This window comes from Plectropomus leopardus, chromosome 17 (genome assembly GCF_026936395.1).
Source record: "Plectropomus leopardus strain MGB_pleo_1.0 chromosome 17, ASM2693639v1, whole genome shotgun sequence".
NCBI classification, from domain to species: Eukaryota; Metazoa; Chordata; class Actinopteri; order Perciformes; family Serranidae; genus Plectropomus; species Plectropomus leopardus.
In genome coordinates, this window is record NC_142192.1 from 738,173 (window position 1) to 765,670 (window position 27,498).

Here is a 27,498-nt window from a genome sequence, read left to right on the forward strand (position 1 = left end):
GTAGGCTGTCTTAGTGTTGTGTGATCAGACCTATGCCAGTTGTGTTGTTAGCAAGTTCAATGATGGACTCAGAACTGTAGGTTTCCATGCAGTTGTGCGTGCATGGTCGCCCAACTTAATTTATGTCACATGGACTGAGCTGCAAATTATTGGCAGCTCAATGAAAGCTGACAGAAGCCACAATGACTGTAACCAATCAATCAATCAATAAATCGATCAATCATAACTAACTGTATGTAGCTGTAGCATTAAAGGTAAAACAGAATACACTGCAGGGTAAGAACAGCATAGCTCTCTGGGTTTAACTTGGCAAATGATGTTTTATCTCCAAGATAAGCGCTAATGTTAAGATCTGTTGCATTCCAAATCAAATACTTTTTCTTTGTACCTGAAATTTTGCACTATAGACAGCGACGGACACATGAGCAGGAGAGTGAAAGTGCAAGGCCCAGTGTTATCAGGAAGTAGCATGTCCCAGTTGTATGGATATTCCATTCAATAGTACTTATTTTGGAAGGACAGGTGCAGTATATCCAATGAAAGTCAAAAGAAAAAACTATGCGTTCTGGTACACAGCCTGTGGCTCTGTATTGACTCTTGTGACTGATAATAGCTTTGTGAAGCATTTACCTGGATTTCCTGGATTTCTCCAAATAACCTTAGTAAGCTTCAGTCAGCTTTAAGTCTGCGCATGGACTTCCCCGTTAACCCAAGCTTCTGTTTTGGTGATGTTTTTACAACATTTTTCAGCATGACAGCATTTGCCCTTGCAGTCAATTATGACATCCCAGACATGTATTACTGCTCACCCAGACCACATCCTACTCCTAGGGCTAAAGCAGTGATGTAGCGCTGACTGTGACTGGTTAGACCAGTGCTGAATGGCCTGTGCCATTGTCCATCTTGTTTGAGTTTCTGCCTGTAGGCAGACATGGTCTGATTTTCCAAAGAGGGGTCAAGGGAGCGTATGTTAGCACTATTATAAGACAGCTGTTGGCAGGATCTCTGCAGGATTTTCCTCAGATTTGCTTTGCCCGATGCAGCCTCTGACCATAGAGTCTCGCTCATGGCAGCTACTGTGAGAGCAGCCAGTGTAAACTTGCTCAGGTCATAATAAGGACAGAATCCTAAGATTCTCTACATTATGAGAATAGCATGTAGAAATGATCTTTACATCTAGTTATTGTTTACAAAGACACTTTCCCTCCCCTCTATTGTCTGCTCTACTGTCCTTTAACAAACTCTCTGCTCTATTTGTCTCCATGATGTGATCAGAGCAGGGGGACAGAGCAACCTGTATACAGTAGATGTACCACATGAACTAGTATCATGTGCATTTTCTACAGATCCTAAAGCCATCATCAAGGACATGCAAGGCAAGAAAGAACTTATGAATCAACTTATTTTCATTGTGACCACAAGATCACAACTCTATTATACATATTAAGATTTTATGTATTTATTGTTTTAGAATACCCAAAACAACCTTACTGTAGCTTTAAATGAATAATGGAAAAGTCACTATATGCCAAGAAAGATAAGATAAATCGATTGGCTGAATGAAAGAAAGTCCATCAGTAGACAATGAAACAACTTCAATGTCTTTTTAGTATCACAGTGAAAAGTACAGGTTTACATATTCAGAAATATTCAAAAAAAATCCAACGACAATGAATCATTAGCAGATCATACAGATGTGCACACATCCACCAAAGGGCTGAGTATATTTACTGAGCATGCACAGTAATTTATGGATATACTTAGCTGAATAGCAGTGTTGTAAAAATAGGAAAGACACATTACAGCTTGTATTATGCTAGTCCCACCAAGTTTTAAAAAGGTAAACAATTTACTTTCCCAGAGTTCATTTAGATCCAGCTGTTCTTTGTCAAAATGAGCAAATGGTAAACATTTCCTGTCATTATTCAAAACGCTTTGAAAATTAACTACACAGTGGAATCAACTCTATTATGCTGATGAATCCATGATTTATGATGATGATATTTATGTTTTTTTCGTGACATTTAGTGATACAAATAAAGTAAAGCCAACTTATTTATACAAAGCATAATGTCAGTGGACTTAAACTTACGTCCTGCATGATAACTGTACAGCTTTTTTAAAACAAAACCTGACACCAAAATAAATACATATGTACTTCTAAACCTTAAATTTTGGAAGTCATACAGCAGTGAAATGACCAGGTGTAAAAGGGAGATAAAATTAGGGTTGTCGTAATATCCACAATTCTGCAATATCATGCTATTGACAAGCCAACAGTAGGGTATGGCAAGCAATGGCCACAACCTCTATATTGATGGTTTTCAGGGGAGAGCTACATATTTACACACTATACAACTGTCAGCAGCACCACGAGACGCTGACCGTCTATTCTGTGCTGATGCGGCATGTATGCCTTCTTTTCTAGTTGCTGTGAGTTAATAAAAGGTTGAGCTTTGAATAAAATGCAGCAGCCGCTCATCACTGTCACTTCTATAAATGGAGGGACGAGACAAATCGCACTAAACCCAAACCACTGTTGAACAACAACAACAACAATACTGAACCCACAGAGCGGCGTGTCCGTTCAGCCTTCCCTTCATCCAGAGCAATGGCCAGAGCAGGTAAGTACTCTTCTTTGTGTCAACATTTTTACTTCCAAGTATTTCCTGTATCATAGCAATCAGACACAACCGCTGCTCAGCTGAAAATACAGAGTTGTTCTTCTGTGTTCTATATTTAACAATGAATCAGTATTTAATTTGTTTTAAAACAGTGCCATCTTGTCATTTAAAAGGCAACAATATGCCTAATAGTAGTCAAACAATAAAGGCTATATAAAAAGCACTAAAATAAAAAAAATGAAGAATGCTAATTACACTACTTTGCAAAAAAAACCCACAAAAAATGGCAGCAATACTGCATATCATGCTTTTAAGCCACCCTTAATGACTAGGGGTAATTTCATCACTGTGACAACCCTAAATAAAATTAAAGATGACATGCTCCACTTTGACACCACTCATCTTTGTGAACCATGCTGAGTGCATAAACATATAGTACTTCCAACATTAACAAAACTTCACCAAATTTACTGTAATGTAACCCTGTAATCAATCCAGCTGGACAAAGATTAAAATCTTTTAATGTCCGCTCTTCAGGGGGGTACTGTTTGGTGATATACACACTGGATATAAAGCTAAATATGCAACTTTTCACACTGAATAACAATTAAAATATAGCTACAATTAGCAGGTTGAGAACCTTGGTATGCCACAGCATTTGTCATGTGACATCTGAAATGCTGCTTGCCAAACTCACCAGTATGGTTGTAATTTTGGGGGAAAAAATGTATTTTTGCAAATCTGAATATTTTTGTTTTTTATACAATGTAAAAGAATCTTAAGTTCTTAAATATTAAATGTTTGATAAAAGTAGCCACAAAAGAACTCCTACTTAATGCTGAGTTATGCAAACCCTGCCAAGTAAATCTGAGACATGGGCTCATGCTGGGTAACTCTGCAGTCCACCGTTTACTTCCTGTGCCAATGTTAAAAACCAATGCATTGAGCAGAGCTTCCTTTATGAAATGAACCTAAGGGTGTAGAGTTTGGGCTGGTGGATCATTGTGTGGCACATCCAACTTTGTTGGCAGACACTGGAGTTTATATCCTGTTGTGATCCAATAATTCAAACCTTAACCATGGCTTTCTCCTAACCTTCACCAAGTTCATTAGTTACCTAACACTAACTACATTAGCATTAAAAAATCGTCACATCATATAATTGCAGGTAACAGGATTCTATGTGTGCATGGTTTGCTATATCTCTAAACAGAGCGGAGCATAAAGTTTCAGTTTATAGTCACTACTGGTGCATCATATGGACCTGGCCATGGGTTGTAGCTTCTTGCCATAGAACAGGAGAGCTTCGCTAAAGGAAGAAGTAAGAAACGAGAACAGTGAGACAACAATTAAGAACTCTTATAGCTCTCTCCTTATTGCCCCCAAGTTGAATTTTAACCTATCAGATCCTATCAAGGCTGTTAACCAATCCTTTTGGTGCTGTCAGGGTTTAAAATACCTGCTTTCTCAAATATCTGGAATGTACTGAATTCATCCATTTCTATGGCAGACATAAATGCAACTATGCAACATAAATCATTTAGTAATGTGGACCAGTATGATACAGCTGCCCTTTCTGAAAATGGTTTAAAACAGAGCCAGTACACTGGTAGAGTCTCATCACATTTGTGCTTTCATGCAATAAATAGTGCCATCAAGTTCAAGTGTTGTGTTGCGCACCTGCCAGGACACAAGAGTGTGGGGCACACTAACAGGTAACTAACACTGCAGGTATCAAAGTGGAGGTAAAGTTTAAGCTTTATTATCATCCCAACACATTAAGTGATAGGCTACATAAAGATACTAACTTATTTAATCAATGAGTGTTTTAATTTACTTACAGTGATCATTGTGCGGAAGCTGAATCAAGACATGGCAGAAATAAAAAATGAGCTAGAGGTAATAATAGTGCCTGTATCACTATGCAAAACAATTATTAGCACTGACAGGTAATACAAGTAGTCTAATTATCAATCAAATTGCAGCAGCAAGTCACTCAAAAGTCTACAACAAAAATGTATCCACAGGCTAACAGGCTGACAACCACTGAGTCTACTGACTTTCACACATGAATGGATCTGCTCACTCCTGAGCGGTGCATCTGGGTTCTTTGGCAGTTCAGCATGTACAGAAAGTGTCGAGGGCCACAAGTATCTGAGAGCTGTATCAGCAACAACCAAGTTCAGTCAGGCCAGTCCAGGATGCATGTTTCTAATACTGAACCGTCTTAGCAGGAAGCTCATACAGCCCCCAGAGGTGGAAGCATGCATCAGTCAGTCAATACCTGCACTGCTTCAAACAAGCTGAGTTTGTCAGACAGATCTTAAGTCAGTTTGTTAAAGTCTGTAATACTTCTATTTTGACGATTGGCAGTTAGTTTGGTAACATATAAAAGCAGAGTGGATGTGAGAAGGGAAGAGCTATGGGGCGCCACAAAGTCCCTTCTTTATTTCACCCTCACACTTTTACACAGAACCAAACGACATCTGCATCATTTGTTCCAAAGTGTGATTATACACCACATTGCAGCATCCTGCAGTCAAAAGAGGCATGGCAGTCATGACATGTTGCCTCCAGTATGACATATAATACACGTGTTGGCAGCACTTTCTAAACAATAACAAAGTTATAGCATGTCAGTCACAATCATTTACCTTCTCTGTTACATGGCAGCTGATTTCATCCTCTGCTCGGAGGGTAAGGAACTCCAGAACCTAATTATTTTTCCAGTGTGCGGACATTTACTGCTGCTGTTCTTTTTCTCTGAATTATTCGCTAATTGCTAACAGCTGCTTATTAAATCTCCCGCGCTGTGGTCGCACACATAAAACATAATCAAAACCTCACACCTCCCCACCTATGATCACATTTTTCCAGCTTTATGTTTTACACAGACCTTGTAGTGGCGCTGTTACTACATCGTTCCCAGCTCAGAGGTGAGACCATTCTGTTTCCCCTTTCCACGATCGGATAGTACATACAGAACGGTGAGGCAGCATAACGGCATAATATTCCCGCCTTGAACAAGCAGCGTAAACGCAGCTAATGTAGGACTTTAGAGTCTGAGCATATGGCTGTTTCCTGGAGGTGGTATGTTCTAGTTTAGATTTGGTGACAGTCACACTTGCAAATAATAATTAGTTAATTTTTTGCCAGCGTGAGCATCAAAATCAAATGCCTTTTTCTAACTGGACCTGATGCAAACCAACAAACATCAGATTGTCTCAATTTCTACCGCTGAAGATGTACTTACATGCCCCGTGTGTCAGCAGGCAAGCCAAGCAATGTGTCGCTTGTTTGGAGAACGGCTTGCTCTGGCTCTATTTATGCAAAATTTTGCACACTTGTTCCACCTTGCGCTTACATGCACCATGTGTCAGCAAGCAGGGCAAAACTATTCAATCTATTTTCACTGCTCAAAGTCAAAGCATGTATAGACACTTACATACAAGATATGCAGTTTTTAATCTATGGTTACAACAGAGGTTGACTCTCTGGCATTGTCCGTTTTCATTTTCCCTCCAGTCAGCAGTTACCATGGATAGGGAAGAGACCAATTTACAAGGTTGAGAAAATTATTATTATTAACAAACACACTCACAGTTCACTCGCTCATTGTATGTTAGGAAGAGGTGTGAGGCTAGCTCTTAAAGTATCACCCTGCCGCCCCTGGGAGGCAGTGATGTCTTTTAGTCCAAACAGGCCTCCACCCCCATCTTTCGACAACTATTATGATAAAAAAAAAAAAAAAAATTAATGGTTTTACTATTTTTAGAATTTACACTTACACAGGGTGCACATGATGGCACTGTCTGCATTAGAGCCAATATATGCATAAAATAACACAAATGTAAATAAATAAATGAAATGCTTGTCCATAGTACTCCTGAGGGCTATTACACAAAACCTAGATAATGGATTAAGCCAGGATTTCCCAGGTATCCAAGCTGAATTTAGCCTTGACTCGTTTGTATCAAAGCAGAGGCATCAGTTACCATGGAGATTTATTCTGTGCAGCTAGCCAGCTAGCAACCAGGCAAACAGCCAGGCTTGTTTAATCCTGGTGCCTCATTTGTTTAGTCAGCTGTCACTCTGATCAGAAATAAATATGTTTTATAATTATTCCACGGCCTCTTTATTTTTGTTCATTTTATTAGCCTGCATTAAAATAGACTTCGACTCTGTAATTCATTAAAGCAGGCCTGCTGTTATCATTTTCATTGTAAAGTTAAAGGCCACATGCACAATGAGGGAGACTTAAACCAGGGCCAAACTGTTAAAAGTCAGCAATCCTGTCCACAGCACCACCTGTCATCCTAACCATGTTACTCTCAGAAGTTCAGTGAATATTTATATATACCTTGCGATTGTTGAGATGATTAGAAATGGCTAATGAAGTTGTAAAGGTGGCTTCAATGAAGTCAGTGATGAGACGCCCGCATCCTCCATGAGCGCGGTGGAAGAGGATAAAAGCATCTGCTAAATACTCATTACTTTATTATATTATTAAATTCTACTGCTAACTTTTAAGGAAGTGTCCAGCTGATTGGTAAAAATAACAAGTATCTCCTTGTGTGGTAATAACGATGTGTCAGTGCAGGTGAAGTTTACGGAAATGAGTAACGAGTAGAAGTTTTGATCTAAAGAGACAAAGAGACTCATGGAAAAAAGACAATGTGTTTATCCACTATACTATAGTTTTTTCTTTGTTTGATTTTAATTTCCATATTTCCATTTTTAGCACATCATATGCTTTACCTGCTCATGCATTTCCACAAGAAGCTGCTGCTCACCTGCTGAAAACATTTTTTTCTCTATGTCTGCATCACGACGATCTGTGATTGACACGTGGGCTACTCATGACAGCCATGAACGTGCATTTATCCAGAATACTTACACCTAACTTGACATAGTCGCACCTTCGGATCCTGGCTTAGCAACTTTGCAATAGATTACGCCAGGTGTCACTGATAAGACTAGATCATGTCTTGCTTTTTTCCTGATATCCTGGATTTCTAAATTCTACCTTTGTGTAATAGTGCCCTGGTTCTATATGTCAGAGCCATACATCAGGGAGTTTTGAAAGGTAACAGTGAGGCCCACAAGGGTGGAACAGGTGTACTTGCATGTTGTAGTGGACTGCCTTGCTGTGGTCTTTACATTTTCCCTCTTAGGAACTCCAGAGCTTAATTTTCCCTGTACAAATGGGGGACACGTCAAGGGAAACTGTTTTATGAACCCAGAGGAGTTAACAGAAGGTTCTAAATTAACTTTATTGACAGTCCCCTGTTAACATCTGCAAACAGGTTCTGCTTTTAAGCCACTAAAAGAGTCAGCCTTTGACGCTTTCTACAATTCTACAATTTTAAGCCACTAAAAGAGTCAGCCTTTGACGCTTTCTGCAATTCTACAATTCTACAATTTCATTTAGCAGACGCTTTTATCCAAAGCGACTTTCCTGCTCAAGATGTCACAAGAGATAACAGTTTCGTGGGGTCTCTTCCAGTTCCACTTCCAGGGTGTTAAGACTTCCAAATGAACTCCTGAGGTCATTCAGACCTACAAGAACAACAGTTTGTCACCTGTCTTTGACACAAAGACTTGAGTTTAGTGTAGAGGACTGGAGACACATTCCTACCAAGAATTTGAGAAGGGCCCACAGGATTAAATGATGATCCTCATTCTGAAATTTAATCCTTTGTCTACGTCTCTCTCTCTCTGTCTCTGTCTCTCTCTCTCGCTCTCTCTTTGTTGTCTCAGTCCACACACACACTGACAAACAAACACATGTTCTCCCCTCTCATGTCCTCCTCCCCCCTGCTGAGATGACAGAGGCAGGACATGTTGTAAACTCATTCTACATTCTTTTGTTAAGACCAGCATTTAACATGACCACTTGGACAAAATTGTGAATGAAGGTAAACATAGTTCCCTAATCTTTCTCCTACGTAGCTCAAAGTTCATCTCTGTGTTTTAATGATTAAGTAGAACCAACTCCCATGTCTTTATTATTTAATTTGAGGGAGTTGGGAAAAATTATATTTTATTCCTTTTCTGTGATGGAGCCATACTGCCATCTATTGGCCTTAGTTATGTGTAATTTCGTAATTAACTTAATAGTTCTATCGTGTTTTGCATTTACTGTATAATGTTAAACGGTAATCCCATCTCTAACTAATTACTAAGTTCTTTACGGTCCATTGGATAACGTTACGTTATGTGTGATTACTTAATAAGGTCAAACCAAGGATCTTCAAAGCCGTGTGTTACATTCATTGTTGCCTTTAGTTCTCCTTGCATGTGTTTGTAATTACTGCAATAGGACCATAGTGGTGATGGAATACGTGACTTTATATGTAACGGTTCAAATTGAGTAATTCATCACAAAGCAGTTACGAGAAATAAATGTCTCCTAAATCACGTAAGGTCCTCTAAAACTAAACGCTAGATGTGCAGTCGCGCGGCGCGAAGGTTTGCTACCCTGCCTCCCATTCGCACCCCAAAATTCATAGATTAAAACTTAGTGAGCTCTCAGCTCAGTGCTTCTTTTCTACTTTCCCTTTCACCGCGGCGCTTCTCGTGTATCCTCGCCTGCATCTTTTTCTTTTCTTCAATTTTACAAGAGGAGCCGCAATAGCTCACCCGAGCTTTGCTGAACTTTAACTTTTGAAGCCATTTTCCTGTTAAATCTCTTTGATGCTTTTCTTTATACCAGTTTTTGGTCAGTGTTGGAGTATGTAACCTAAATGTCTGTAACTGAACAATGATTCCAGCTAAAGTGTGATTATAGTGCTAGGATGGGGTAAGATAGAGAACAAGTTTTATGTGACATGAGCCCTTAAGGCTCTGTCCAAGCAAGGCTAGAATTGTTATGTAACTGCAAGAATGCCAAAGTAAGAATGCTGAAATTGGCGTTAGAAGAACTGAAATGCTACTGTATTAGTCATTTAGGAGTGTCATGTGAAGGTCACCCGTATGCAGAGACAAAAAAAAGGAAGTATGTAATGTGTATGTGAGACAAGGTGTGGGTGTTTGTCTTGTGTTTGTCTCTGTGATTGTGTTTGACAGGACTTGCAGGAATGAAAAACAGCTCCTAATAAGGCGCTGTGTTATGGGGGGTACAGCAGAATGATCAGTGTTGACCAATCCAGAGAAGACCCCGCGCCCTTGAGAAGAGCCAGATAACGAGGGGATCCAATCAGAGGAAGACAACACCTCCATGCACATTTCCTCATTGTAAATAGTATAAAATACTGGATCAGGGAAAGACAGGTTGTCAGAATGCAGGCTGACTCGCTGATGTTATCAGCTAGGGAGAGGCATTTCTGATCCAGAGCTCTGTAACTGCTCATTGCTTGCTTGAGAAGATTCACTAAAAGGTTTGAATTCAAAATTCAAAATTCTGTGTGGACATTCAGTTATTTACTGTTTATTGAGTTGCTTTTAAGAATTCTGAACATAGCACTCACCCTGGGAGGGTGAGAGTTTTTCTACTTGCAGCAACCAAGAGGAAAACTCCTTCATCAGTAAAGACACTTTTGCAATTCGTTTTAAGTAAACTCAAATTAATAATTTAAAGTGACTTTGTCAAACCAACGGGACTACTTTTGATTATTTCTGCGAGTTTTAATTGAGAAGGACACTCTGTGATTCGCCTAGAAGCAACACCTGCTGCTCAAACTATCAACATCCGTTGCCTGCCCTTAACGACTTTGTTTAAAGAATTTTACCAGTTCGCCAAGGCGGACACCGAGGCCAGTTAAAGACCGCCGCACACTGACTACACCTGCCCGGCCGCCACTGCCTTTCAGCAAGTCACCTCGTCTGGAAGACGCGCAGCAGCTCTCCACTGGAGTGAAGCGACGACCTCGACCTCCCCGGAGAATTCTAATCAAGTTGGCAAAAGTAGGCAGAATAACATCTTTTAGTGATCAGAGTTGATGTGGTATAGCTAAGCTTTAATGCCAAATTTTTAAATTTTAATTTACCGTTCAGCGCGCATCCACGCTTTAGACAGTCACATATTTCTACCCACTATCATCCATAAATAACATACATCACTTAGGCTCCCTTTCATTTGTTCACTGTCCTTTATATGTCATAGTATTTCCTCTATTTACTCATCATTTTATTAGCCTAAATAAAATATTTAATTTATCACCGAGTCGTTGTCTGTGGATATTATTTCATGAGAGAAACAAAATCAATGTATACAGGATAAACAGTACAGGTTGTGAGATAGATTGACATGATGAAACGTTTTGAAACTGTCATAATTTAAAATTTAATTTTCTCCTAAATGGAGAATGGTGCCCTTTTTACTTTAACGAGTGCAAAATCCAAATTCTAACGTAGTTATTGGTAACTGCTACAATGTAAACACTGTGATTTAAAGGTAGCATTCATTACAGATGATAGAGACACCCCAGTAATGTTTAGCATAAGATAAGAGTGAGACACTACACGCCCCACAGCTTCACTATAAAGTGAGAGAGAGCCCGGTGGGTTCCCTACAGCTCGACAGCTGTGGTGACACTATGCTTGAAGCACCTCCAGTTCAAAAGTTACTTGATTCGATTAAATAACTTAAATACTTTTTCTCACAGTGAAAGATCATTAAATTTTAAGAAAAAAATCAAAGAAAAATTAAAAAGCTAAGTGGACAATCCACATGTCCTGGGTCTTTAAAAATCTACTTCATAGATACAGATACAAATGGAAAAAAAGAAGAGACTCTGGGAAAATAACAGAAAGAACGGTAGTTCCTGGTGACTTCTGTTATCAGCCTAATTCAGAGCCAACACAAGTCACAGCTAACACCTGTACCATTACCACATTGGCAGTGTATAAACAGACTGTACCAGTGCCAGACTGCCACATTTGGGTCAAAAGTCATATAAATATATATAAATTTATATATACATACATACACACACACACACACATATATATATATACCACCATCAGGTGTGTCGCTTTATGTTTGGCTAAACATTAAGGGCAAGACCTGTGCAGCTGTTGTGGCTGCTAAACCAGCACAAACAAGACAAAAGAAAAAAGTGTAATTCTCAAAGCATCCACAAGGGGTGAAGCGCACCCCTAACTGCACTACAAATTGAATAGCGTCTCAGTATCTCCCTGCTATTGTTCTGCCTACTGTGTTTTTGGTGCAAACACAACATTTAATGTTGACATGTGGATAATATCAATGCAAAAAAAGGGCAAACTGCGCCAAGCTGCAAAACTTAAGGCGTGATTGCACTGTAATATCATTAGCAAAATATCTTTCATGAATTGGTCCTTCTTAAGTGGCAGATAACAGTTGCACGAGTGATGCTTAATTCACGTTGCATCCTCAGTGGACAATTCATTCTTAGTGAATTCGGCCCTGACCAGGGTTTTATCAAAATTGTATGGGCACCTCTTTCTGGACTCTCCATTTTTCTGTTCCCTCCAAACAAAAGGATACTGTAACCCTAGTTCTACTTGTGGAGAGGGCACCCTCTACTCAATTCTTTTGGTATTCTTCTTAAATCACAAGCACACATTTGCCCACTGAAATTTGCATAAATGTAGCCAGCCAATCAGCTTATACCTGTCTGGACACATGTGGAGCCCACAGTGTGTAAGGCAGTACCACCAAGCAACAGGGCATCTAAGTTGAGGGCTCAACCTGTGCTAATGCAAGTAGAGATACAGTATTGTAACCTTTGTTCTACCTCACAAAGGCTCCGCCCTCTACTGGACTTTATAGGTAAAGTGAGTGGAGCCTGATGAATAAATGCCCTGTTGGACATTACATCGACTTGGCCAAACTAATTCTGACGGGCTACAGGTTAGTCATGGCAGCCTGCCTACTTCTTTAGAAAGTAAACTACTTCAGCAGAAAAGTAGGAGGCACGACCTTCTTGGATAGGGCCTTTTCAGCCACACCATTCCCAAAGCACAGGAAACAGCTGTTCAATGCAGGACCTTATTATCAACATAACAAGCCAACGCAATAACTGGGCAAAGTTGCAATTTTGCCTCCATATTCTATACATGGGTTAGAAAAGAACCAGCATCCAACTGAACAACTCTTGACCTGAAAGACATCACATTTAGTTCACATACTCTCTTAGCTGAGGTCAGTGCAAGCAGCAAACCTGTCTTGATTGATAACACCTTTAAAGAAGAGCACTCCAGAGGCGGGAATGGATCCTTCACAGCATCAATGGCATGTCTGCATCTCTGGGCTGAGTACATGATACTCCAAGACCGGGATAGATTAGCACACGACAGGGGATCTAGTCTTACCTTGTGCCAGTGTTGGGACCCTAACCACTTTGTGCTGCAACAGGGCAATGGCTGATCCTGCCTTTGCTCTTTAGATGGTCTACACAATCTGTGCAGTACAGCCATCCACAGTCTGTCCCTCTCAGGACACAGGAGACAGAGCTCCTAAGAACTGGGAGATGCTCCAGGACTGGGCCTTAGCTTAAAGGATAAAAACGCCATCAAGATGGGGTTTTTATCCATTTAGCTAAGTCTGAAGAAGAGTTTTAGATCGAAACATCACTTGTGTATATGCTTATTATTTGAACTTAAGGAAGGGAGCTACAATGTGCAGACTGATGAAGGTCCTGAAGTGGCAACTCGATCTGTGGAGAAAGCCTGGCAGAGGGCAAAATGCTGTTGCTGAAGAGAACAGGATGGTGGATAGCATTGTGGTACTGTCTTCTATACTGTGGGCTCTGCACATATTCCAGTAGGCACTTTCTGATTGACCAGCTTTGCAAAGTTCATTGAACTAACATGTGCTTGTGATTGGAAGAGACACGAGAGCATGACCCAGTTCAGTAGAGTCTGAATGAGACAGCACACCATTTTCAAGACTCTACTGTAATTGTTGAACAGCAAAAATTGGCATGCCACAGATCACCAAAGTTAAGTTCTGCACAGATTTTACTACCCTTCTGTGATGAGATCCTGAGCTAGCCATAATTTCATAAAATAAATGTAATAGTCCAAAGATTTTGTTGTTATAAATACGGCTGCTCTGTACCAAAGAGAAAAGTTGCATATTGTAGCTAGGCAAACAAATAATACCTTCAGCAGTCATGCAACCAAAAAATCTGCTGTTAGGCTCCAAAAACCCTTTCAAAACCTACCCACTAATTTGTTAGAATCACAATTATTTTATTACCATTGTGCTGCACTCCCAAAATCGTCTTTAAGACAGGCTTAGTAATTACCTTAATGACAGGCTCAGAAATCACCTAAACTACAGTCAATAAAGCAAATGTTGCTCATGTCTACTGTTTTTATCCTTTTGTAGACTAAAAATATAATGACTCTGCTTTGTCGCATTTATTATTTGTTCCTCTACATGTTACTGAAAAAAAATCTAATTGCCCTGATGCATTCCTGAGTAATTTCTTTTCTCCACTAATGGATTCTTAACTTAAACTTGGCCTGATTGCCTGCTGATACTTGGTCCAACATTAACACAGGGTTAATGCATGTCAGTCACAATAGCACTCTGCTAAACTCCACACAAATTCTTAACATAGTCTAAGAGCTTTGGTCAGCTGACTGACGAGAAATGTTTCTTAACTTGCCACATAACTGAATGTTGTCCAGGGGTTTCATAACAGAAATGTCCAAAGTGAAATCTTAATGTACTATAATTTGAAATTTAACATGCAACTTACTACATTGCTGTAGTACAGCAACTGGAAATCTACTCAACAGCAGATATGCTAAGGACAAAATACATACAATGCAAGCAGTAAATGAAAGTTACTACTAACAACTCTTTCCTTTTCCTGCAGAATTGTGAAGGTTGAATTATATTATTTCAAACGACAAAACACAGAAGAAAAAAACACAAAAATGCTATTTTGCTGATTTCTTTAAGCGAGACAATGTAGCTTTTGAAATAGGAAATAGCACTTTGTTCTCTTACAAATAAAAAGAAGTCCTAAGTGCTTACTTAACTCAGGGATTCTGCTGTTACAGTCTCTCTTGCTCTGGTATGACCAGCAGCTAATGTTAGCTAAACTGAATCTTGAAAAATTCAAGGGCAGGTAACATGATTATATTTTGTGGAGTCATAGGTACAGAGTTGGTCCTGATCGGTCTCTATCTTGCTGTTTATCGGATTTGGGAAGTTTACCTTCCTGTATCCAAAGCTTGTTACCCCAGATAGTGGTTTTTTTGGTTAGTGTTACATATGTAGTCAGTGACTATGAAGTAAATTAAGTCAGCAAAGTGACTTGTAGCCTGATTAAAAGCTAAAAGCCTTTCCTCTTCAAACATAACATTAATCAAACATCTGTGTAGCTTGTCCAAGTGGGCTATGTTTTTTAGTAGTAAGCATCTAAATAGGATTATGTTGGAACAACCTTTTTTGTTTGAACTAATAGTCATCATACTGTACTGGATTGCCAGGGCAACTAGCTACACAACAGCAATGCTCTACATGGTTCATGAACTGGTTATGATGCTGACTTATTGCCTGGAATATTTAGCTCTAGTGTCAGGTTTATAGCAGAATACACAGTATTGTGAATGTAAGCATGAAGACAAATGTATTCTTGGTCAAAATAATGTTATTATTATTATTATTATTATTATTATATTATAAAAAGAAGTCAGCAGAGGACAATTGGAAAAGCCTGGGACAGCTGCCATTTTAAGCGATTGTTTTAGTTAATACTAAAAAATCTGTTTTGCATGTTGCTCTGTGGTAAAGGGCCCATTGTCTCAAAAATGATCATTCTACAAAGCTTGATAGGTTTAGCAACAGCAGCTAAGCTGGGTGGAGCTTAGCAAGGGTCAACTGCTACTTTTGGTCACAGTGGCTGTCCAGCAAAAGTTACATAGGCTCGCTTTAAAGATTATAATTTCTTATTCAGCATGGCCATTTTAGGCTGAACTGAGGTGCATGGAAGGGACAAAAGGTAATAACTGCATGTAGAACTGATAGAAGTGATGACTTCAAGGTAGAGGGACACACCGGTACTTGGAGGAAGCAGATGGCAGAGGGCACCTTGCAGGATTAAATGTTCAGGGATCTCCCAATGTATTTGTCTTTTAAATGAAGGCCAGCCACAGCATGGTCAGAGCCATCACCAGCAGCCCTGACAGAAAGAAAGACATCCGGGACTGCCTGAGCCTGGCTGGGTTTAGCTCACATGGATTAACTGAGCTCCTCCCCTCATCCGGCACATTGATAGCCGCCATCAGAGTGTGAGCATGAGCTTGTTCCTCCTCTTCCATTTCATCTTCCTCCTCATCATCATCAACCCAATCAACTTCACTGTCCTCCTCTTCTTCCAGCAGGCAGCCATGTCCGTACAGCTGTGGTCCTACTTGTGCTGGGGACAAGCTATTTGCTCTTACCTTGTGTCCGAACAGAGACTGCCTCCCTCGCTGTGCTCAGTAGCGGCAGACGAAGAGAGACAGATAACAATGAACAGGCAAGTGGGATATGGTCAACTGATCGGAGAAGAAGGAGAGGGACAGAAGGATGAGAAAACAGAGGAAGGGGATGTTGGAGGGAGGGTGCAGGAAAGGGAGGGTATGTAGCATGGAGGAGACATGGTTTGGAAAGATGTCCACTGGAGCTTTAAAATTAGGTTGTTAGTGATGTTGTCTGACAGGGAAACATTAACATTAACAGACAATACACTTCTTAATGCACTTCCACTATCTATTGGCTTTGGAAAGCCAAGAGTAAACCGAGCTAGATTTACCCAAGTAAGCTCAAACTCTTATTATGACATGGTTAAGATGCTGAATGGCTTACTGTCATAGGAAACAATATAAAACTGGCTCTTACTTCTGTGTGATTACAACTAGGCTTGGGCGTTATCAGGGTATTACAGTGTACCAGAGTATTTAGAAATCATGTAGGCATGTTTTTCAACACAGTCATAAATACAGGCCCTCCACTTTCAATCAAACTCATTGTATTTGGCGCACAACACACACCACCAGAGCTCAGTCTCCAGTCTCTACTGGTGAACAGGCAGCGAGCTGTAAGACACTGCGACAACTTTGATTGAGCAAAACTGGCAGAGGCATTGGAAAGGCATTCTCTGGCAGCTAAAATGCTAGCTAGTGCTGACTATTTTGGCAGTGCAAAGTATTCTAAATGCCAAAGGAAGAAAGAAAACACCAGAAGAAATGCCTGGCATGTGCTAGCAAAACTCTAACATGTCACCTGAATTGCTTCATAATGTACCAACAGCCTGTCTTTGCATCTCAAATGGCAGGATCCATGGAGGAGTTTGCCATGGCACATTGTTTAGATAATTCTGCACTGCACACTGAGGATGTGGTATTGCATACAGGGCAGGATCTGTGTTTAGCCTGCAAAAATCTACCAGCTCAAATTGAATCTGGGAATTTTAAAGTAGTGGATGGTGATGCAATGGAGGCTATTTCTATTTTTTTTTCCATCTTATGTGTCATCATAATAATTTTGCATTCGGCAATAACAGGAAATTACTAAAATTGTGCCTCAGGGTTCAGCAAAAAAGTGCTGTTATGGCTAGATTTTTGAGTATTAAAAAGGAATATGGTTATTGTGCAGAGCCTTATGTCTGCGATAGAAACTGTGTCTTCAAGTTGTGGGTGGAGAAGAGTTGAGAGCCAGAGGGCAACACCGGCAGGTCGGAGGACTGAGATCCTCTCTGACCTTCAGAGTCATTGTCTGAACCTGCAGGGAAGGATGGCAGAGGCTGAGGGGATGAGGATGAAGTTGGTGGGGATTTGACCGGGGAAGCAGGTACAGACTTTTAAGGAGACGTGAAAGAAGATGAGAACAGATGTGGCACAGGTACAAGACAGAGTTACAGAACAACACATAAGACATTCAGGGAGGGACAGATACAGGGAGGATTGGAGGGTGAGACAGATGAGGAGGAAGGGAGGAGGGGGGGTCAGTCCTCTGGCTTCTAATCATTAGTGTGTAGCTTGTTTTCTTCTGCTCTTTCGCTCTGCAGTCTTTCGCTGGCCATTTCAGGCACGTGAATCATGCAAATACATTACCAGGATTAAGTCAGCCATGGGATCGACTGGCAGATCAAGTAAGATGACAAAGCTTGCAGCAGCCATTCATAGAGCAGAGGCAGTGGTGAGGGGACAGCAGTAAAGAGGGTTAAAGGGGAAGGGTTCCAGGACACCCGCAGAGGTGCCAGTATGCTTCAAACTAAGTGCTGAAAAGTGCTGAAACCTCCACTCCTACACTTTTCCCATGGGGTTTTTGTCCATCAAACAAATTTGGTATCTTTTCTATAACTGACAATAATGCCCACTTCACAATTTCACTTGGACAGGTGTGTGGAGGTGAGACAAGATGCAGGGTTTCAATTCCTCACAAGATGTTATTTTTCATTTTTCAAAAACCAAGTACAACCCAAAAACACCTTTGAGATTAGATTGTTTCAAACAACAACATTTGTATGTTTCATCATATTTCGTCCCTCTCTGTGGCTGTAGCCTCTACACCTTTAAATGTGAGAGTGTTTCCATTCAGAACAAGTATAAACACTTTTGCCTTTAGACATGTTCGGACAACACTTCATATAAACGTGTTGGTTTGAAGCATACTGAACCCTTTTAGTAGCAGCCAAGCACAGTCTGGTCAGGTCAGAGAGCTGCTTGCTAACAGCCGGCCTCGGCCGCAGCCAGGTGCCATTCTGTATATTGATCATAAAGACTGCACAGTGTTAATAAACAGCTATGTCAGGAAGCACCAGCTTCAAATACCTTTACCGCAGTCATGCCACCAATTATTCTGCACAGAAGTACAACTATGGACATCCTCCCTGTCACATATATACATGAACATGCCATCGTCACATCAGCAAATATTAAAAGAGTGTCTCAAATAGTGTCCCTCTGTGACTGCAGTCCCAGTCATGCTAAAGCAGTGGAATGATATGAAGGAAGCCAACAGCACCATTAAGTGAACGATCAGTGTACAATTCTAACTGCTATATTCTTCACGGACAACAACATGAGTTATGTTCAGTACTACCCATGTCCTGCCCATAATATTTATCCATGCAAGTTTGTACATATTAACATTTGAAATATTGGGAACATACAGAGTGAGTCCTGAACACTGATAGGGCTGATGACTAACCATACAGAGCAAGCAGCTGCCCCCAGCGCCATGAAGGCTGAAGATTGTCTCTGTGGTGATTATTGTGTGGTTGTTTGATGACTTTAATGAGACTGGTAATATGAACTTCTAAAACACAACAAAAACAGGTGTTGACCTGATTTTTTACACAAATTTAGAGGTCAACATCTATTTTGGTGGTGCATTGATATGAACAGATGATCCTTTTCACAAAACATTTGGATTTTATTTGAATTTATGGTATTTGAGCCATGTAGGTGAAGCCAAATTGACTTGTTAAGGGGGTTTGATCCAAAACTTCTTACTGACTCACAGCAGGGATGCACGATATTGGATTTATGCTGATATTTGATATGCCAATATTTTCTGACTCATTTTGGCAGATTTCCGATGCAGAAATAAATATATGAACTATTGTTTTTCCCCATAATCACATAGAACATCAAGTCTTCTCTGAAGGGGAAGTAAAATATTACATGTGATGGCCCTCTGGTAGCAGATGGAAACATAAAATTAAATGCTTTCACAATGTACTCATTCCTTGGGCAAACAAAAAAGTTACTTTAACCATGGTTGCATGTAATACATGACTTATTTATTCTAATGTGAGAAATTTGAAACAAAACTGTGAAATTCCCCCTACTTTAATAGGCTTTGATGATGCTTTCTCTAAGACAGTCCGGGCGAGAGTGAAAACCAGGGACAATTTCACCTATTTCAACTAATAGTCATCTTAATGGCCTGTATCGGCAGGAAATTTTGTTTCGAGCCAATGTCAATATTTTGTTTATGGAGCAGTTGTATCTACAGATACTGATGATGTGATGATGTGCCGACATTATCGTGCATCCCTCACTCACAATAAAGCTATACAGGGCAGTGTCCAGCTGAGGAAATACTGGTTTGGATCCTGGGGCAGGGGGGATTTGATGATAGCTCTGCCAAAGCAACTGCTGAATGATTGTAATTAGAGCCCGACCGATTTATCGGCCGATATGAGCCTCTCACAGACATATCGGAGCATATCTGTATCTGCGTATATTTTTTTCTGATATGCGCTGGAAGAAAACTTTTTTTACAGACCATATGCAGAAAACAATGCTAAGGTGGTTTAGAAATGGTTTCAATAAGGCCATATAGTTTGTCCAGCAGAGTGCACTCCAACTCTATTGTTTACACTAGTCTCAGCACTCTGAAGCACATGTAACAGAGAGCGTCACAGTGGAGCAGATGGTCGGGCAAAGACAGTCAAAGGTGTCTTCACGGTAAGCCACATTGCAATGCATAATGTTAGGTCAATAAACAATGGCCCCATCATTTTGCAAACGAACAACATGATCTAAGGTCACAGGGTGACGGGAGGAGAGGACTACCAATGAGCTGACTTTATCGCTATTTAGCGGCTTCTCAGATCTTCTCAGTGACGTTATATTTAAAAGGTACCAAGAGACACATTTAGATTTTTTTTAGATCATCAGGGACCAAGGAGTAAATACACTGTCATTTATTCCTATATTCGCTGTTCTCTGTAACCGCAGAGCACCATCAAGAGCTGTCAGGCCAGCATCTCCCCACTCTTCTCCTGTGCCAGGTGTGTGTGTGCATGCGCAGCACACAGATAAGTCAGGGCTGTGTGTAACCGAGGACTGAAAGCTGTAAGCATGGCTGGTCACTCGAAAAAACAAACCTTTAACAACTGGGAAGTTTTACACGGACAGTGTCTGTGTGGGTGATCTGACACTTACTATTATCAGAGTTATCAGTTATGCAGTGTACTGTGTGTCTTCCCCAGGATGCTGGACTCACCGCTGGCTGCAGCTGGCCATTGATGCTCGCTGTGCGGAAAGGCGAGTTGGTGGACAGGCGCTTGTCCCACTCGCTGGGCCGAGGCTCCGGTACAGACTCCATAAAACTCCTTTTCAGCTCACTGATACTCGTGTGGTGGCGCATGATCTCAGTCTGGGTCTTGTCCAGGTCCTTCAACAAGAATGTCAAAGTCAGAACAGGTAGGTGGAAAGGAATCAATAGCAGAGATAGGACAACAGAAAATGATTGAAGTTATGAAAGAAAGGAAGAGGGAAAAGTAAGTAAAAAAAAATATGACTGTGTAGAAAATAAATATATAGGCTCGGTGGGTGAAGAAATGTGACAAACAGCCAAAAATAATGAATCACCAGACTGAATAAATACGAAAGGACAATCTGCCTCTCTTTTTTATTGTGCTGACAAATCGTTCCTTAATGCAAAAGGGCTCTGTGTTATTTCAGAGCATGTCAGTAGTTGGACAGTCTGCCTATTCTCAATGACATGCTGAGGTCACAGAAGAAGATATTTTTCAGACAAACCAGACACCAGACTGCACTGGGAGGAGTCATCATCTGTCTGTTGTGATCTGTGATTCATATCTGAGGCCAGCAGCAGCCCATGAGATTTAAACTTTACAGTCATTTCTAAATGTCCCTTGTGTGGGTCATGATAACAGAAATAAAGTAGTGGAGGAGCTGAGGATGTAGGAATTAGAGTTTACTGAGGCCCTTCACTGGCTCACACCTTCTGGCTCTCATCAATAACAGCAGGAGGACAGTAAATACAGCAGGTGTGGTGTTTCTCTAAAAAACCTCAATATGATGAGCAGGTCTGACATAACCAAAGTAAGGAAGGTCAACCCTGGGCTTGTAGTAACCCTTGTAGTTTGTACACTAAATACTGCAAACTCACCAACATTTCAGAAAATTAAGAACCAAAGAGAACATTGTAAGCATTTTTTCCTGCTGTTTTTAAGCTCAACATTGAACTACTGACATTTTGTTCAGGCTATACAGTCTTTTTTTGGACAACCAAGTTTTAGGCGCACAGTCATTGTTTTTGTATGATGGGTGTTATGTTGCATCATGTGATCTCTTTATAGTAAGTCTGCCTGTTCTCATCCAATTTATAAAATAGAGGCACTTTGACAGTGCTTTTGGTGTGACCTCACAATGGCAAAAGCTACCTTTTGCATGAAACTCCGTTGGATGGCATCAGGTGAGAATACAGCCAGACAGAATCAGTTGTAGTGTTATTATAAGCTGGCAGATAGCCAGCTGGCACCTGCCTCGTCTGCATGATACATGCACGGGCGGTGTCACCTGAGAATACAGCCGGACAAAACCTGTCACTTCCGCATGAAATGTGCCAGGACAGCATCAGGTTGAAATGCTGCCGATAATGGCGTAATACAAGGACAGCGAGAGGCAGAGGATGGATCCGACAAACTCCAGAGTAAGATACAGGAGTCTGTTGTTCACTTCCATCTAAATATGATTGTTTTTTTTTCCTACACCTTACCATGTTCCTCCATTCCCTAAACCTAACTGTCTGTGGCAGTGTGTGCATTCGTTGATATAGTAGTATTGGTAACCACATGCAACATAATCACATGCAGCAGCATCCCACCATGTGCATTTGTTGACACCATGATGGAGGCATCCCAGAATGTATCAAGCAGACACAGGATACCTAGTGCATAATATGTAGATGCGCATGGCCAGTGCAAAGCAGCAACATGTGACACCTTGGGATGAGAACATGTTGCAGTGTAAGCAGAGCTGTCATTTCATTTAGATTTTCTACCTTTATATTATCACACTGATGATGTCCTGGCCGAGACCTTGAAGCTAAAACGTTGGACATTTGCAGTATTCGGTATTCAAACTTTCTCTTTTTTCTTCATGGAGTTATATCTGTGAATGTATTCTTCTGCTTTCCTTAATGATCAATCACCTGAACAATAATACTCTGCTTGTAATATTTAAACTGGAGTCAGGGCGAAGCTAAACACTTCCTGAAGCTCCTGCAGATACAGTGTCTCTGTACTGGACACAGAGATGAAACTGATGTGCTCCTCAGGGTCTGATTCCATAGGGAATAGCAGTGTGACAGTGGCCACCAAGTAGTGCTTAAACCACTGCAATGACCGTTTTACAGGTGGTAGGCAGGCTGAAGTTGGGAAGCAAACACATACAGTGCAGACACATGAAGAGGGGGCTGACACATCACCACAGCAGCAGGCGGAAACCAGAGCCCAGCTGTTATTGAGCTGGAAAAACCCAAAATATGAGCGCAAACAGGTACAGAGACCCTGTAAAGCTGCAGATTGCTATCAATAATCACTCCTGTGGGTTTGTCACATTGTGTGACCCATCTCACTTAAAGTAGCCCTTTGTTTCAAAGGCATTATGAAATATATTTAATAATGCAGCTTTAAATGGGAAACGGACCAATAACATTAATAATGGCATGTCATCCCTCTCCTCTGAAATGATGTAACCCAGCACATAACGGCATAGCATCAGCCGTCATGGCCACACAGGCTCACAGACACACAGTAAATACAGTCCAAGCATTCCAAGGGAGTTAGGTTCATGTAGGAAATTAATCTAATGAAAATAGAGTGAAAGTCCTCATTAACCATGAGCACCAATGAGAAGTCCAGAATCTGTTGGTGACATCATTGAGACATACATGACTGGGAAAGAACATAATAAGTATTTTCTTTTCAAATCTTGTCTGTGAGTAGAGCCTTCTCAGGGCAGACATGTTGACCTGTCAAAGCAGGAAAATAAATGTTTGCTGCATTCCATTTAGATGAGCCAGTTCCAGGGAGTTGATATCATACATGCTCACTCACTCACATGGCTTATCAAGACACTTAATGGAATGGAGCCATTGGTAATGTTGGTTGTACCTGTGCTGTTGCTGCTTTGACATTTAAGATATCTGAAAGAATCCAAAGGATTCGTGGCAAAACAAAAAGTTCTTAATCCCAACTCCTCCAGCTTGGTCACCGTCCCAATGCTTTAAACTATGACGCTTTACCTACCCTCTAGCATCAGTTTTGGACACTCAAGGACAGTGTGTCAATTTATGCTTGTACATGCATAGTGTCTTTTTAAAACAAACTCCAATGTTCACAAAACTACATCAGGTTAAGGCCCAAAAACAACTTGGTTTGGTTTAGATCATGGTTTTAGTTAAAATAATGATGATTGTTGGATAAGTTTAGTGAATTAATGAATGGCTATGTCAAGTAACATGTCATGTAACATTAGCTACAAAAACACACCAAAAATATGGGATATGAACACCGGTCTGCTGAGTATGGTGGCTAAGAGATGGTGTGAGGAGGCAGCAGACCCTCAGACAGGAGATCACAAAAAGGACTGAAACTCCATTGAACTGTTTTAGGGCTGCTGTCTAGTTTATCAGTGAGGTGAAGTTTTAAGGTGTTTGATTAGGTCCAACTAAATGTTGAGATGTCGAGAGCTAAACTGAAGTAAAGTTGATATCTTAACAGAAGAGGCGTTTGTTTGCCTCAACATCAGAAAAAAACAGGGAGGCTTTTTACTACAACATGAATATACTTACGCAAACAGGAAAAATACAAAATAACACACTGACTAAAGAGAGAGAAGAGAGGTGATGAATCGCAGGTTGTAGTAGTGTGTAAGTAGCGTAGCTGTTTTACAGTGACGCAGTACTGCGGTGCGGTTATGAAACCTGGCATTTTCACATTAGCTTGGAAAAAAACATTAGCATTGGTGTTTCATATGTTTTTCATTCCATATATCAGTTACTCCTCGTCCTTATACCGACTAGTGTTACCAGCAGACATTTGTTGGTCCATCTGTTGGTCTTTTTGTATGCAAGATCATGTGATCTAGAGAGTTAAAATACAAAAAGAAATCTGGAGTGCTTTGTGTTAAGTACACACAGGTTAAACACATTGGATGCAGACTTGAAGTGAACTTCGGAGGGGTCCGAATTCACATATACCCAAAAAGAGCTGAGTCATCACTCTGAAAGGACTAAGTATGAGGACAGCCTAAAAGACAAGGGTATTTAGCAGGCAGGGAGGGGTTGTGCAGACATTTTCATCTCTAAACTCTGTCACCCTGACTGATGATGAGCAGTAGTTGCTTAAACTTTTTATCCATTTTTCAACATGAACACACATTTTTTTTAAATACATATGTTTGAAACATAACAAGGCTTTTTTAAATATCATCCAAATGAATGGAGTGCATTGGATTCTCCTGGAGATCCACATCCATACAGACTTGAAAACAGGTGTATCCACTATATCTTTGAACTTAAACAGCAATTGCACTGATTATGGTATCTTCATCCCTCAGACACTTTCAGCTGCATGTTGTTGTTTTTTTCGGCACCAACCAACGACCAAGCTGGAGCACCAGTTTGAACTTTAACTTATGTTAAAAAAGAGATCTTTCCCAATCATATATTTCATAAAATGAAAACATGAAATGACAAAGACAATGTTTAAGTGAAGTGAAGCTACTTGCATGAGAATCAGAGAGGATAATAGTGCATGCCAAGCCTTTAGGGTTAAGCTGAAAACAAGTGAAGAGATGAAAAGAAACAGAGGTGTCAAAGCAAAAAGAAAATCAACAATGCTCATGCAGGCGGAAAAAACATGACGGCAAGCAGCCACAACACATATCTGAAGACTGAAGATACAAACCTCCAACATTAAATTGCTATGTCTGATATAAATAGTTTCACCCTCAAGTTCCTTTGCTCTTTTCTGTTGAAAATGAGGAAAAGGGAAGAGGTGGTTGGAAGTAATGCAATTAATTTAAACATCTTAATATTTGATTTGCAGTGCAGCACTGACCAAGGCCATGACATCAATCACAACAAATCAAAGAGGTATGGGGTGCAGTTCCCAGTGTGCCTTGCTCAGTGGGTAAATGTGATGAATTCAGCAACACACACAGCAGTCGGGTGTATGAGAAACCAGACAGATACACACTTGCTCATGTGAGTGTAAAGTCTCATGCTACACATGCAAAGACTGCTGCAGTGCAATATATAGGACCAAGAGCAAAGCTGTGTGTTGACTGGCTGTCACTTCAGAAATGTCCATATTAAAAAAAAAAAATCACATTAACTTGTCACTATTTTTACATTTCAGTGTATTGGTCTGATGAATATTACCAGCCAGTTTAAACCTGCAAATCATATTTTTTAAGCTGATATGGTGTGTTAAACAGTCTATTACACTTTAGCAGTAACAGAGCAACATTAGCATGCATTTGGTGTTGTGCTTCTTGGAAACTGAATGTTGAATCTTTTAGCTTTAGTTGCTGAATGTATCAGGTGTGATGTATCCATTCCATCAAACCATGGAGAAATGTGGCTATTGTGACAAATAAAATCTGACATTTCAAAAGCAAAGTTGTAACATGTTGGGGAAAAGGTTATAATGTGAAAAGAATTTATTCAAAATCTTATGAAGAAAAAAGATGAAATATTATGAGGTAAATAATGGAATTTATTATAAACTTTCAAGAGTAGGACTTTGTATGTTATGCTATGATTGGGTACACTGAGTTGCATGTGCATGCTTTAGCCATTCCTGACTGTGTATTTGTACTATTGCTAGTTTTACACATAATGTTTGCCCCTCTGCTCAGTGTCTCCCACCTGGAACATTGTCAAGTGACATGAGTGCCTCAGGTGAGTTAAGTCGTCAAAACATCAGCAGGGCAATGAGGGCATTAATGTTTACTCAATGCACCACTACTGTGTGGACGTGTGGACCTGTGGATGTACTGAGTTGAAATCCTTTTTTGATGTCATGGACATGGCTTTTATTGTGTCTTTCTTTGGATCAGTTGTCTGGACAAAACCAAGTCCAGTATGCATCAGGCATGACTGGCAGACTGCTGCATAACTCAAATAGGATATTAATGGTTTAATTTTATTTTGGTATCCTAAAATATATGGTTATAAAAGCTTAATGGGGACATTACATCATTTATCATATTTCCAATGTGACACATAGCACATGAAATAAACATATTATGTTTTTATTTTTGCATAAAATTAGGACCTCATTCTTTTTTTGTTGTTGTTGTTGTACTCTTAGAGTTGTATCTAAAAATATAAATAACTAAATATAGTTTTTCCTTGAGATTACAATTGCATTCTTAAACACTCTTTTCTGTTTGTCCTTGACCGCAGTGGCCCTAATACACGCCGCCATATAGCATTAACAACTTCAACTGTCAAATGTCCCACTTGGTGTTTTTAGATCAAGAATTTTTAAAAAGCGAAAGAATCTACATTTATCTCTGTATTAATCAATGCTATGGTTTACATAAAACAAAAAATAATATTAATATACTAACCAGATTTGTTTGCTCTTATATAACTATCAAATATGTTTAGTCTGTGTCATGTTGTATCTGCTTCTAGCCTGACTGATGAGATAAGTAGATCAAATATTGGCTTTATCATTATTATTATTTTTAAATCCAATTGTGGTTCTGTTCCTACAAAGCTACAAACTGTTTAACACATACAAAGCTGCTGCAAAACCATCATTCTGGTCACAATAATCACAGAAACATCTGCAAAATCCTGGACTTACTGAATCAATCAGCAAAAAGGGTCTTTTCTTTAACAGATGTGAACATGTGAGTATGTGTATTAAAGGTCTCCTCTTACAGATGTTATTTTATAAACATTATATCTGCCTGTTTGCCTCTGGACAAGAAGAAACCACATTTCATGCAAGAAAAATTGCGAGGAAGGACAGTGACTAAATCAGAGCTTTCACAATGAATTGATTTCTCCTCAGCCCCGGTTCTTGTACAGCTGAAAGCATGTGTACAAGCCTTCACACAAACACACACAGCCAAAAATCATAAAGCAACCAGGAGCTGAAAA

At 40.1% G+C, this 27,498-nt stretch overlaps 1 protein-coding gene across 15 annotated transcripts in view; it reads right to left on the reverse strand.

Moving 5' to 3' along the window:
* LOC121957960 (protein 4.1) overlaps positions 1 to 27,498 on the reverse strand; it is a 147,114-nt gene that overhangs the window by 25,902 nt on the left and 93,714 nt on the right. For 8 of the 15 annotated variants that reach the window (XM_088090386.1, XM_088090385.1, XM_088090387.1 and 5 more), the window contains 2 exons: positions 25,286 to 25,348; positions 20,569 to 20,739 (listed from right to left, as the gene is read on the reverse strand). In XM_088090386.1, coding sequence (XP_087946512.1) covers positions 20,569 to 20,739; positions 25,286 to 25,348 — 234 coding nt within the window. Of the gene's footprint in view, positions 1 to 1,590; positions 16,041 to 20,568; positions 20,740 to 25,106; positions 25,155 to 25,285; positions 25,349 to 27,498 lie in introns of those variants that run through there. The other 7 variants (XM_088090394.1, XM_088090392.1, XM_088090390.1 and 4 more) reach the window with 3 other exon arrangements.